The sequence below is a fragment of the Pyxicephalus adspersus genome, chromosome 5 (genome assembly GCF_032062135.1).
Source record: "Pyxicephalus adspersus chromosome 5, UCB_Pads_2.0, whole genome shotgun sequence".
Taxonomy (NCBI): domain Eukaryota; kingdom Metazoa; phylum Chordata; class Amphibia; order Anura; family Pyxicephalidae; genus Pyxicephalus; species Pyxicephalus adspersus.
The window spans coordinates 105,217,815-105,231,331 of NC_092862.1; the positions used below are offsets into that span (position 1 = coordinate 105,217,815).

At 38.0% G+C, this 13,517-nt stretch overlaps 1 protein-coding gene across 1 annotated transcript in view; it reads right to left on the reverse strand.

Annotated features, from left to right (window-relative positions):
* Positions 1-3,284: 3,284 nt before the first annotated feature.
* GPD1L (glycerol-3-phosphate dehydrogenase 1 like) overlaps positions 3,285-13,517 on the reverse strand; it is a 28,870-nt gene continuing 18,637 nt past the window's right edge. Inside the window, exons 6-8 of the mRNA XM_072412373.1 lie at positions 7,434-7,667; positions 5,641-5,747; positions 3,285-4,255 (exon numbers count right to left, since the gene is read on the reverse strand). Of these exons, the coding sequence (XP_072268474.1) occupies positions 4,159-4,255; positions 5,641-5,747; positions 7,434-7,667 (438 nt within the window). The 3' untranslated portion in view covers positions 3,285-4,158. The remainder of the gene's footprint in view (positions 4,256-5,640; positions 5,748-7,433; positions 7,668-13,517) is intronic.

The window sequence follows — 13,517 nt, forward strand, 5'->3', positions numbered from 1 at the left end:
GAATGAACTCTCGGCCTGGCCCTGCCAATCAAGGTGGCTGGATATTAGAATGCATAAGTGAAGAAAGGATCACATTATCTGCAACACAATGGATGCATATTACCAAAGTTTAATCCTGCTTTAAGGAGCCACCCCACCCATACCTATTCTGCAACTAAACCTTCATGGCTGCCAGCTTGCTTCTTAAGAATATACTCGGAGCTGGTTATTCTCATGAAAATGAATTATCTCCAGTGTGCATGCATTGTGTTACCCCTAGTCAATCCCCAGCCAAGCATTGGCATAGGGGTTTGTATGTCACTTACCTGGAAGAGAGGTAAGTATTGGTGGAGTTAAGTCATACTTTAAGCATATACATCTATGGCCAAAATAGTCAAACATCTGGATTAATAGTTTGCTTCTATATGAGCACATAACTAGGATCAGATTTCTTTGTCGATTGTATCTTCTTTTCAAGGTCTTCTAGTCAAAATTTTGTTCAGTGTTAAGTGGAGCAAGCATCTGATATATTTTTTCATGTGTAAAGCTCTAATTTTTAAAATAAAGAAGCATTGCCAACACTCTCCCAGCAATACTGTCTTCTGCTTTTTGTCCCTGGTGGGCAGATCCATTTCTGTTCAGGCTTTATAAAAGGTCTGCATCTACTTATCGAGAGATGACACAGTCATGAATGTACTAGTGATTGCATTGCTCTAGGTTGTATTTACCTATGTTAGGCACAGATCTGACCCCTGCTCTGCAGCCATTGCTCTTGAGACTTACTACAAATTCACAATACTGCACTCTCATCTCTAGGGGTAAGAAATGCCTCCTTCTGTCCGCAAAATACTTTAATGGGAGATAAAGGACTAAATAAAACAGTCTTTTATTGAGATCCTGAGAATGTGGAGGATGCAAAATCTCATGAGAAACTATATAGAGTGCTGAAGATTTGCGATAAAATATTATAGAATACAATGTTTTTTGTTTGTGCATGAATTGTGTCAGAGCTGTAAAACACAAAATTAAACTATTCTATTCCAGAAGTGCAAAACCCATTGTGTATTTGGTGCTTTTGTGTCACTTTACAATAGCCAGGAAAGTTATAGTAATAGGAATGTTTCACTGCTGCCCCCTAGAGGTTTGGCAGCATATTACATGGATGAACCTTACAACCTTTGCATCTCCAGACTTCTTTACATCTGTCACCACATGCTCAATGTGAATCTGTTCTCATCTGTGAGCAAAGCAGTGTGCCAATTGTGAACATGCTATTCTAGCGTTCTCTGGGAATGCTAATCAAGCTGCACAGTGCCGAACTGTGTCCTACTACTGCACATTGGGCCCACGTCACCCTCATGGTGTCTGTTTCGAACAGTTTTGATAGAAACATGCACATGGGTAGCATGCTGATGACCATCTTGTAGGGTTCTGGCAGTGCTCCCCGTTCCTCTTTACAAATGCAAATCCTGCTGCTGGGTTGATGCTTTTCTATGAACCAGTTCAGCTGAGAAAGAAAACAATTAGCACTTTCTAAGGTGAGATCAGAAATTGGAGCCTTGTTTTACCTTTTGTGGGTTTAGTTTAACATGTTTTATATTGTCATTGGGCTACTTTGGAGCAGTAAAGAGAGGAATGTATGAATCAAGCTGCTGTGATTCATAAATGTGAATCTGTCTCAATGCTCCTGTTTTGTACGGCCTTACTCGGCAATAAAGTTCATAAATCCACAGCTCTGTGTTAAAGTCTGGCAATAGACATGAAATGTTTGGCTGATACAGAAACAGTTCAAACATTTTATAGGATAAAACGCTGCATGTGTTTAGTGGACAATTACAAAACAATGTACCAGATCCATGGAAAAGGTTGCTTACAGACAAGACAAAGAATAAACTGAAAATAAATTCCCTGAATTATAGATGAACTCCAGGATTGTCTTCATTCTTGCAGAGTTGTACGGGTCCTTTTCTGGACTAATATTGCTTGATTTTACTACACATGGTCAGCTTACCACGATGTGCTTCAGAAGCCACAGCAAGTCAGACAAGGCCTGCCTTAATTCCTGACTGGATGATATCCCAAATGATCTAAACCTGTGATTGCTAACCTTTTCGGACCGGCGGTCCACTAAACTTACTGGCTCTGGACCATGCATTTGCAGGGAGCTGGGAGTCACCCAAAGGGGAAGAAACTTCCCCTTTAGTGACATCATGATGCCAAAACCTGCCCACTCTCCTGGCGCAGATCTGAGCCTGCAATGGGCAAGTGTCTCTGGACACAACTCACCCACTTCCCTGAGCCTGGGATCCGTACGGGAGACATGGTCTGCGGCTCTGGCCGGCCATAGCTGTGGACCACCAATTGGCGACCACTGATCTAAACCTTTCCCCATCTTTACTGACCCTGGCCTGCCCCTTTTAATGACTGGATTATCGTTCTTTCAGTTATGAAGGATCAGCACCTTGTGGGTATTACCACAGCTGGCCATTTTTCAGGAAATTATGTACGACACATTTCTGCCCCCTACTACCAGCCATGATCTGTCTGCATTGTGTTAAAGATGTGTTACTAGCAGAGAAGGGTAGAGTGTGTGTCTGTGTATATTTTAATATTAAATTGCAATTGAATATTATTGATCATTACATAATATACCACAACATATCACAAATATTATTTTTAAAATGTTCATTATACCATATCAAATCTCCCTCCAAATGTATTCCAAATAAAATTAAAAATCGGACGCCAAAAAAAATTTTAGATTTGGACGGAGTGAGGATGGACAATGGAAACACTAGATTCTTGTCAAAATGAGGGGACAGCCCCCTTATCTTGGAGATTACCCAAAGAAAAAAAAATGTCCACTATGTTGTGTATTTGGTATTTTCCATTTCTATATAAAAAAATTTAAAACCAATATATGCTGTATAGCTATCTATACTATATGTAAAATATAAATTAGAATGGGTAATGATTGAACATGATGACATATTATGAAATAGAATTAAATACGTTTAAAATGAATTAAAATTTCAAGAACTAAAAATACAATTAAATAAGGACCAACCCTAACTACAACTTCCAAAACACTTGCACATTGCCATACATGTGTTCGGCAGCTCACACATTTAAATGGTCAGTGTAGTGCATCACTTCGCACAGATATGTAGTATATGCTGTGCTGCACTGCAGTGGATAGGTATAATTAGGAAATGAGCACTTATAGACAAAATATTATGAAAAATCTAAAGGAATATTACCAAACAAGACTGAAAAACAAACAGAACAGGTACCCACACTGCTGGAACTGTTAGAATGGTTTATTAGAGTGACAGTACATTTCGCCTACAGTACACAGCATGTGATGGTTAACACATGGAATGGCACAGTACAAGGATTTTCCCCTCTGCAAGCCCAGAACAGTCATAACTTTAAAAAATATGCATCGATGCTAAAATCATTACAATAGAAGATACATTTTAAAAAGATGCATACATAAAATTGAACTTCCCATGATTTTCCTTTGCAGTATAAAGGTTTTTGATTATTGTCACAAACACAGTAAAAGAAAAAAAAAAACAGCTATCAAAAATATGAAATCATTTTGCTTTTTAGTAATAAAAGGTGACAACACCATGCTGATATAATAAGTAATGGATATGAATATACCGAGTGTCTAGCTGGTACCTTGGAACACATGAAGACCAACCGTACAATGAAAGCAGCTTGCAGGTTACGGGAGATACAGACAAATGGGTCATAAATATTCATTCCTTTTTAGAGAAACTTGTATACTTCCATCCACGAATAAAATTCTGCATTGAACCAGGTTGTCACTCCAGGGCTCTCTCTTTAATACACAAGCTGCCCGTAGTGATAACACTTACAGCTGGACTCACAAATATTCCACTTTTTATACAAAGCTTAAACATTCACCTACCTCCTAGAGATTTCACAGATGTCAATGATTGGTTGGTACAAAAAAAGGGGTATTTATATATGTGTGTCTGCAATTGTACCAGTGTCAGCAACCAGAACTGAAGCAAATGATATCAACATACTTAACACATTCATGGCTTTGTGCGTTATTGGAGCACTGTCTCCAGAATTATGCAGCATTAACATTAAAAAAACAAACAAAAAAACAGCAGGTTTATGTTGAAGACACTTGTCCCCAGGTTACATATGTTCTGGGTGACTCTGTAAGCAAGAAATGACTTCTTCCACAGGTTTTCCCTCATAGCAAATTTGATAAACAGCAGTGAAAAGTGGAAATCTGTAGAATAAAGAAACAAAGGCATAAGAAAAAAAAAATATCAAAGAGGATTCTTTTTTTTCTCTTTAAAGCCTAATTAAAGCCTGCACAGTTCTGTAGCCCTTACAGATTAAGGTTTGTTAAAAAAAAAAAAAAAAAAAAAAAAATATTTTGCAGTGCCCAGTGCAGGCATAGCCGAGTAAAAGCCACACCAATCAGCCTTGCCATACAGACTTATATAGAAGAGGAAATAGGAGCACACTATCTACAGCCTCTAACAGTTTTGGAAATACAATGCAACACCCATTAGGCTCTTTAAAGTTGGCACATTTTTATGGAATTTGTTCTGTACCGGTTAGGTAGACTACAGATATTTTGTAGTTAGGTGAATTCCTGGTATACTGTGACCAATAGTGTTAAAGGTAGTCTACTCTGATCTGTAATGCACATGTTTCCAATTAACCTTTATATTGTCATGATATGCTTTACATTTAGGTGTACAATTTGCAGGGAGCTTTAAAATCATCAGTAACTTTTTAATGCTAAGGACAACTTCTTTGTTCCTTTATTATATATTAGGCACTGTGTTAGAACAAACAGAAAAACAGGCACAGATGTAGAGAATATGCAATACCATACAATGATATAATATAGGATATGCCAGGAATACATCCCAGCCCTGGTTTGGATCTTTTTTTATATTAAAATCCTAATATTCAATATGTTTTAGGCCATTGTTTAATGGAAAAAGCTATGAACAGATTTGTTTGGTATACAAAGTTTCCTGGGCTTGCCCATCATGGCTTGTGTATATCTGTAGCTTGGGGAACCATTGAAGTTCTGGTAGGTGTTGCTTCAATTGAATGTCCCAGACCACCAAATCTATTTTTGATTGAAGACTAGGTCTGAATGGTTCAAATGTGAATGATGAAGCCTGGTTTATGTTAAGCACCTCCACCGAGAACAAGGGGCAAATGTATTTGTAAAATATATCAATTGCACCCATTAAGGGCATGTGCACATTTTTTTAAGTATTGTGAGCATGGATATTACAATTTTGCAAAGAATTCCATTCTCAGTGCTTTTATATTCTATGCTTCTCTAGTCTGTCTCATGTTCCTTGAAAAGCGTTATTTTAAAATAGGGGATATCTAAACTGCCATGCGATCAAGGCCTTTGACAAGTCACTGTCATGAATGCTCACAATCTGCTTTCATGATAATGAAAACAACATTTTATCTGCAACAATGTCGGCTTGTCAGCTATGTACAATTTGTATGTGCTATTCATGGTTTTAAAATGCTTTCTTTGATAAGGTAAACACAAAAGATGGATCACACAGTTCTTTGTGTAGTGTGCCAACTCCATTTGCTGAAAGTCCTACAAATAAAAGCAAAAACACTCACTTATCTACCATGCCCTTCTGCTGCAGGATGCGGAAGACTTCTGCCGAGGTCTGAGGGCCCTGAAGTTTCTGTCCATTAAGCATCTCCTGCTCAAGTTGTTCAATACTCTGGCAAAACAAAACACATCGTCATTACACTCGCAAGTGTTCACAAGAAAGAAAGTGCCTGTAAAATGATTTCTAGAATAATTATATAAAATGATTACATTAGTTTTGAAAACCTACCTGAAAATAAAGACAGTTATTGGTACACACATTGTGGTAACTTAACCCACGGCTTCTCTACCGATCTTTCAAATGGAAGGCTTTAATAGACCTCAACAGAAATGTGCCACCCCGGGGAGATAATGCAATGACAGCACATGGTAAATGAATCTTTCCAGTAACAATACCGTGTTTCCCCGATGATAAGGCAGGGCCATCAAATAAGACAGCCCCCCCTTTTTAGGTAAAAATGAAAAATGAACAATAACTGTGTACTGTAGTCTTCTTCATGGGTAAATAAGGCATCCCCCTGAAAATAAGCCCTAGAGCATATTTTGGCCTTCAAAAAAAAATAAGACAGTGTCTTATCATCGGGGAAACAGGGTAGGACAGCTGAGTAACACACACAGAGCTATGCAAACTGACTGTGCACAGCAAGCTGTGAGTTTACCAACACATAAGGCAGGGGGTTCGGAGAAACCCAGGACAATATTTAAAGGAATTACTAAGAACAGACATCCAGAATTATGCTACCGAAGAAAAACAAATACAATTTGTAACAAAACCGTGCACATGGTGAACTTAAATAGAGTGTTATTTTAGGTGCATCTAAAGCCACAGCTTGTTTTTTTCTCATATTGGGCCTGATTTTTTAAAGCTATCTATCTAGGACTAGAAAGGATAAACTTTCATCAGTGAAGCTGGGTGTCCCAGCAAACCTGGAATGGATTTCTTAAATAATTTGCTATTTGTTAACAAAGGTTTCAGGTGACCAGATCCATTCCAGGTTTTATGGATCACCCAGCTTCACTGATGAAAGTGTATCCTCTCCAGCCTTGGAGAGCTTTAACCTCCTTGTGGTTCATTTCTGTCCGGATATATATGTATAAAAGCGGTACACTGTTTTTCATGAAAATGTATTTTAAATAATAAAAATTAAATATTATAATGAGTTACTTTCAATTACTTTTATTAATTACTTTGTATTGGATTCAATACAGTTATTTACTTTGTACTGAATCCAATACAAAATAATTTGAATTTCCTGCCACACTCTCGCACTCACATACGTCACCAGGAACTACCCCTGAATGTCAGCGCACTCGACAGGGAACAGACCAGAGGAAGGGGACATTGCCAAAGGATGGGAAGTGACCGGCAGGACACAGATGGGACCAGGTAAGTGTTTTTTTTTTTTTTATGTTTTTAGCTACCCCGATAGTGGCTCAGGGGTACTGATTTCAGCAGGTTTTTTTTACCCCGAGCCACACTCGGGATTACCGCTCAGGAGGTTAATAAATCAGGCCCATTGAGGTAAAGAATTGATGAAACCCGGAAACATTTATTTTTGCCATTGGAGTCCTATTAAATAGACAACAAGAAGTGAAAGGAGGCAAAGCACTGACTTTCTGATTTAAGTATTTGCATAGTAGGGAAACCTAATAAGCCCCCATCCTATCTATCTATTAATTAAAAGGTATGTACGGGCTTCTACAGGTCCAAATTAACACAGTTTTTTTTTTCAAAGCACAATTGCCCACAGGTTTACTTTCATCATTCGTCATTTTGGAGCTCAGGTAAAAGAAATACCTTGCCAGTTTTCACAAATGCCTCTGCAACTTTTCTGTTGCGTCCTCCATAACAAGTGGTGATGAGATCAGCAACTCCACAGCTCTCAAGGAATGTGGCTGTTGACACCTGACCCTTACAGAAGATTTTGGCAAATGCAATCATTTCCATTAGTCCTAAACGGATAACTGCAGCTTTGGTGTTATCTCCACACTGGAGGCCATCGCAAAATCCTGCACCCACTGCTACGATATTCTGCAGGAAAATAAAAACAAGATGAAGGATGAACATTATATACAACATCTTTCTATTAACATCTTGCAGTACAGGGTATTGGTCAGCTGAAAAGATTCATGCCAAAGAAAGCCGAACATCTAAAGTTACATAGTTTTGTTTAAAACAAAGATAAGGGGAATCTGTGAGTAAAACAACAAGTCTGTTCGTCGAGCCCCAGAAGGAAACTACAGACACTGTAGAACAAACCACTTCCTAGGAAGTGAAGGTGACCTTAATCAAATTTACTGACAGCTATACAATTGGCCTATGCTATGCAACCCGTTGTGAAACCAGTTTTCATTGTTAAACGCCGTCTACTAATATTTCACAGAGTGTACAGCAAAATAGTACAGGGTCACTTCACAGTCTCAGTTAGTGAAAAGTACTGACAAGGTATACAATACATCTCATTCTCTTTTTACAAGTAAAAAGCAATGGTACTTTTACAGATGTGTAGGAGAGTGGATATTGCCATATGCTATACATTGCTAGGTTACTCCACACTGTGGCCTGCATTTTGCAGCCCATTTATACAATACCGGCCACAGTGTGAAACCTGCAGTATTTCAGGGTTCTCTTTGCCTAATGTTGGAAAAGAAGCCGGTGACAAGACTGACAGGTCAGATAAGAGATTTTTTGTATTCCCAAAGCCTGTGAAGTGCTAAGCACGTTTCTGAAAGCATATTACTGTGCCAATATAAATGTGTTTATTTATAGCTGAAGTATGGCTGTAGTAGGGCTATAATGGTGTTTTTTAATGGACTCCTAAGTATTGTTCTGCACATCAAATTTATTTTATACACTAGTAAAATGCCGTGACCATATGCAAATTCTTACTCATCAGACTGCATGTTGCATGATTAAAAATTTTATTAACTTTATACAAGCAACTAATCTCCCAATTTAAATAAACCAATGTACACTGTTTAACCCCCAAAGGATTTGTAATTTTTTTGTTTTGTGATCCAAATACTCCCACCAAATAGCAGATACAGGCGCCTAACGTTTACTTTTAGCATATATGTACTGCAGCTGAGCCTGAATGACACCTATAGCTGGTCCTTTTTTGGCTGGGTATGAGTGCTATTGTGAAGTGTAATATATATATACATACATACACACAAATACATACAGTACAATCTCTTCTATCCAGCTCACGAATATCTGTCCCAGTACAGAGCCCGGGGAAAAAAAAATAAAAAATAAAAAAAACATTTTAAAATGCCAGGGTGGCGCGGGTGGACGTCTGCTGCGGTGCTCCTTGTGACGTCCCTGCTGCCTGCTCACTGGAACTCTGAGCAGATGTCCGCTGGTACGGAGAGAGGAACACTGCCCGTGTGTGGAGGTGAGTATTGCACTTTATTAATGGGACTCTGGACTATCTGGCTTTTTTGTTATTCGGCCCACCCTGCCGCCACATTAGGCCGGATAGTCGGAAGTCTAGTGTTAGTGTATGTGTGTGTGTGTGAGTGTTATATATATATATATATATATATATATATATATAATCAAACTGTATTTACTGAAGTTTTTTTTCTACTGGAGGTTTGAAGTGAAGCCATACATGGCTCAAGCCAGGCATCAGATTTGCTTACCTAATTAAATTAATATCTAGTGGTAGCCATTCATAATCATTTGGACTAGAGCAAGTCTAGTTGAATTTGACTAACTATTACTAGATATATAATCACCTTGAAAAATGGGAACCTTCGCTGGCACACAATATATTGCAGCATTATAGCCATTATTACATTTTTAAATATGACCCGGTATCCGCTTGTTGCAGGATTTGTACAGGAAGGCTGGATGTGTGTACACGGAAAGAGCGATCACTGTTCTACTTCTTTTATTCTTGTTATGCAGTCAATGATTGGGGTGAATTGCAGCTGACCTTAATTCAGGAGTGGGTTGAATGGTGCTGGCTATCAGACCAGGGACATCTAGTGGTGGTAGAAAAGTATTGCAGAGGAAACCTCCGAATTAAAGGTCAATTTAGCAGCTAAAGAATTTTTTGTTGTTTATTTAATAATTTAATAATTAATGTAGAACCTATTATTTTTGGACAAAAAGCCCTGTTTCAATCACATGATAATCTGGTTGGAGCTTACAAAGAGACATCTGCCCCACGCTACCATCACAGCACTCAAGCCTCTTTATTGGCCACTCAGGCACTAAGTAAATCCTTATGGGAAAATAAGAAAAATCTTCACTTCACTATAGCGGCATACAGCAAACGGAAGGAAAGTATTAACACTGGTACGAGATTGCCATTTCAATGAACCCGCTGCTTTGCCCTGCATGACCAAAACACAGATTTGTTTTAGGCAGGCAGATATAACTTTTCTGTAGTTTAGCTTTCTCTCATCTATAGTAATGAAAGAGCATACAAATTAAAGATTTAAGGCCACCCAGAGGTACAGAAAATCCTAAAAATAAGTATAAAGCTTCCAAACAACAAATACTGTGTCTTTTTACCGAGGCAAGGCGAATGCTGTGGAGTCAAATGATGTGATGCATCACCAAGATCATAAAACCATATTAACAAGCTCTCAAAGTTTACGAGGACACACTGGGCAGCCAACCTTGATTAAAAACACACTAAAAAGCAAATGAAGCAGCTAAGTGGCTGCACAGACCCCACAGCTATACTTATTTAGCAGTGATCGGCTTGGGTTCCGCTGTATTGAATACGAGCATATTGCGTTTTATTTTTTTACCTAAGTATTGTAATTAATCTTGTGTTATCTATATCATTCTAACCCTATTATAAGACATTTCAATTCTCTTTTCTTCTACTTACATAAAATGAAACCAATTAAGTTTTTAAGACATTTTGCAGTGATCAAAGGCTGCATGTGTTTCAGGAGTCAGTGCGAAGATGGAAAATCAGAGGAGTGCATTCCCTGACAGAATGGCATATGAATGTCAAACAGCAGAGTGCCTTTTGAAGAACAGTAAAGTGTATGTCCCCCCGAAGCAAATATACCTTTCAGCAATCTCACATGATATGAAGCTGTTCGGTAATAATAATAATAAAAACAGAAGAAGAAAACAAAGCGTGGATGTCTTATCTTTGCGGCTTCCGAGGCACTCCGACACCGGCTGCATCCAAATGAGGCAAAAGCAATTTTTGTGTTTAGCACCGAGCTTACAAGTCTCGATATAAATACCCTTTTAAGTAATGAGTGGCCACTGCAGCAGAGCACAACACAATGGGAAAAGACAAACAAACAGAGCATCAGTGGCAGATTAGGTAATGGGCAATTTAATATTTTTAGAGGTAATAAGGGCTGGAGATAGGTAATGATTTAAATGCAATGTAAGGGCTTAACATAGGCTTTCCGGGCACATTAAAAGGCTCATTGCGGTGTGCCGAGCATGGCATGCAGGGAAAATTACTATTATAATAGAGCCCCATTATATTTTGTGAGACGATGATCAGCTGCAGATTAAAATAACTATCTAATAAAAGCATGCAGCAGGTTAACGTCCTAGTAATCCTTCTGAAGCCAAATATCATGGGAGTTGCCCAGTTTTAATGAACATCTCTCGTCTGTGTTTATTAAGTAATTAGAAGAGGCATCAATAACATTACAAAATTGCACTCATAACAACAAAGAACCTATCCTGAATGTGTACACACTGACTTGAGGATAAAGACTAACCCATACAAATGTTTACATTCAGAGAAAATCTAAACTTGCAATTGCACAAGTCAAAATACTAAATGCCATCAGTAAATGGAGTTGTGGGTAAGTCAAGTATTACCCCTAATAGCACAACTGTGCACAACTAGCACAATTAGCACAATTAATGCACAACTGTAATATATTGTAAACTTCTGTTTGTGCCCCCTGTATAAAAAACCTCAACATATGGAAAGCTGGTTAATATATATATAACTTAACAGAAGCTTTGGGTTCCTTTCTGCTACTTTACCGGTACACAGGGCAACTTTCAGGCAGATCATATCCTATCTTATCCTTTGATATATATATACATGTGTTCTCCTGCTGCAGCAATGCTCCAAATGACTTTAGCAGAAGGAAGCACAGAGCTGATAGCATTTTACTTTTACATTAGTTTAGAAAAAAAACAAAGTGGTTGAAACATGTAGTTTTAGCTTGTCCTAAAAGGTATTAGGAACATCCTAAGTGCCACTGCAGCATTATATTTCCAGGCCAGAGAGTCTCATTGAAGGATTAATCATAGGCTATGCAATTAGTAACCTTTGCCACAATAAGATTTTTATTTGTGCTGGTAAAGGGAACGCATTGCCTTTTCCAAACTGTTCCAAGTCTTTTTCATCTCTCCACCCCCAAGGCATTGTTTTCTCCTGGTTTCAAAGATATCTTGGCTCATCAGCTTATAACATACCTATCGTAGTCTACTCTATTGACCATATACTTTTTCAGGATCAAAAGAGCTTCTTTGAAGTGCTATGTGGCAGGATCACATACTTGATAATGATTAGTTTGGCTCCTAGACTTCATACTGGACTGCAATGGATTACTGAGACCCACTGGAGCTATTAAGCCTGGGTTCCATTTTAAAATATTGTTGGGACAAAAGACTGCCTTAAACATAATTGTGTCTCCATTTCATTTTTTTTTTTAATTTTATTTACTGTTTTAACTTACAATGTCTCCCATAATTCTATGGATCACTAAAACAATGCATTCCTTAAGTGGCTAATGATCAATCTTAACAATTGTTAAGCAAAGAGGCTTATATTGTCTAACCTACCTGTTCTGTACGAATCGCTGTGTTTAAAACAATAAAAAAAATAATCTGCGATTGTAAAATGTTAACAATTACTTATCAACTAACTGAAATATGCTTCAGGATTTCTCTCCATGACTGTAAATGTAAAAATAGGCATAGCCACTAGATGGCAGTCAGATGTACAGAATACCAAAAAGACAATTTTATTCTGAAAATACTGCTGCAGCATAGATATGAATGCTTGTAGAACATGAACATGCATTTCTATACACCCAGACAGCTATATTATTGTAAATACAAAGACTGAGATTCATGGATCTCCTTGAGAGCAATACTTTCAAAGATAAAACAAAAAAAAAAAAAAAAAAAAAAAAAAAAAAAAAAAAAAAAAAGCATTTTTTCACATATTCACAGCCTGCACTGTATGTGAAGGCCATTGTACATCCTTAAGATCTCTAAGATGTAGAAGAGCTCACACAAGTGCTTTCTTAGAGTTTGCATCACCCAAACAACAAAAACGGAAGATGCTGAGTGCAGTAGAAGGTTGCAGCTGCAATGACGGAGAGTGCAGAGTTGTCACTGCTGGAGGATAGCAAACCTAGAAATTGGTTGTACCTAACTGTCCTTAAATTGCATCCTCCTGTGATAGCCATTACTATGGGGCAGGTGGACTGTGGATGAATGTGCAAATACGCTGCCCATATTGGCGGCTATTGTGAAATGATGTGGCCTTAAGAGGGAAACATCACCCCAACAAGACTGTTGGAATTTCAGTTTGACCCTCTGTCAAATTTCTATTGCTGCCTGTGTCTTCACTGAGAGAAGTCAACCCTTTCATTTATTCCTGTGTTATTCTACAAAACAGAAAATGAATGGGAAAGCCAACATTTTAAGTTGTCATCTGGGCAATAAGTGAGGGAAAATCTTCCAATTAGGACATCTGTTTCAGGCATGAACATTTTACTTGTTTAGGATATTTTTCTTCTCATTTCCTTTTGTGTCTTTAGGGCAGACAATTAGGAAAAATCTCTCTAGTAGGGTACAGACAGCATACAATACCCTCATAGGTTTTATTCTATCCCTTGCTATATTGAAAACTTGCCC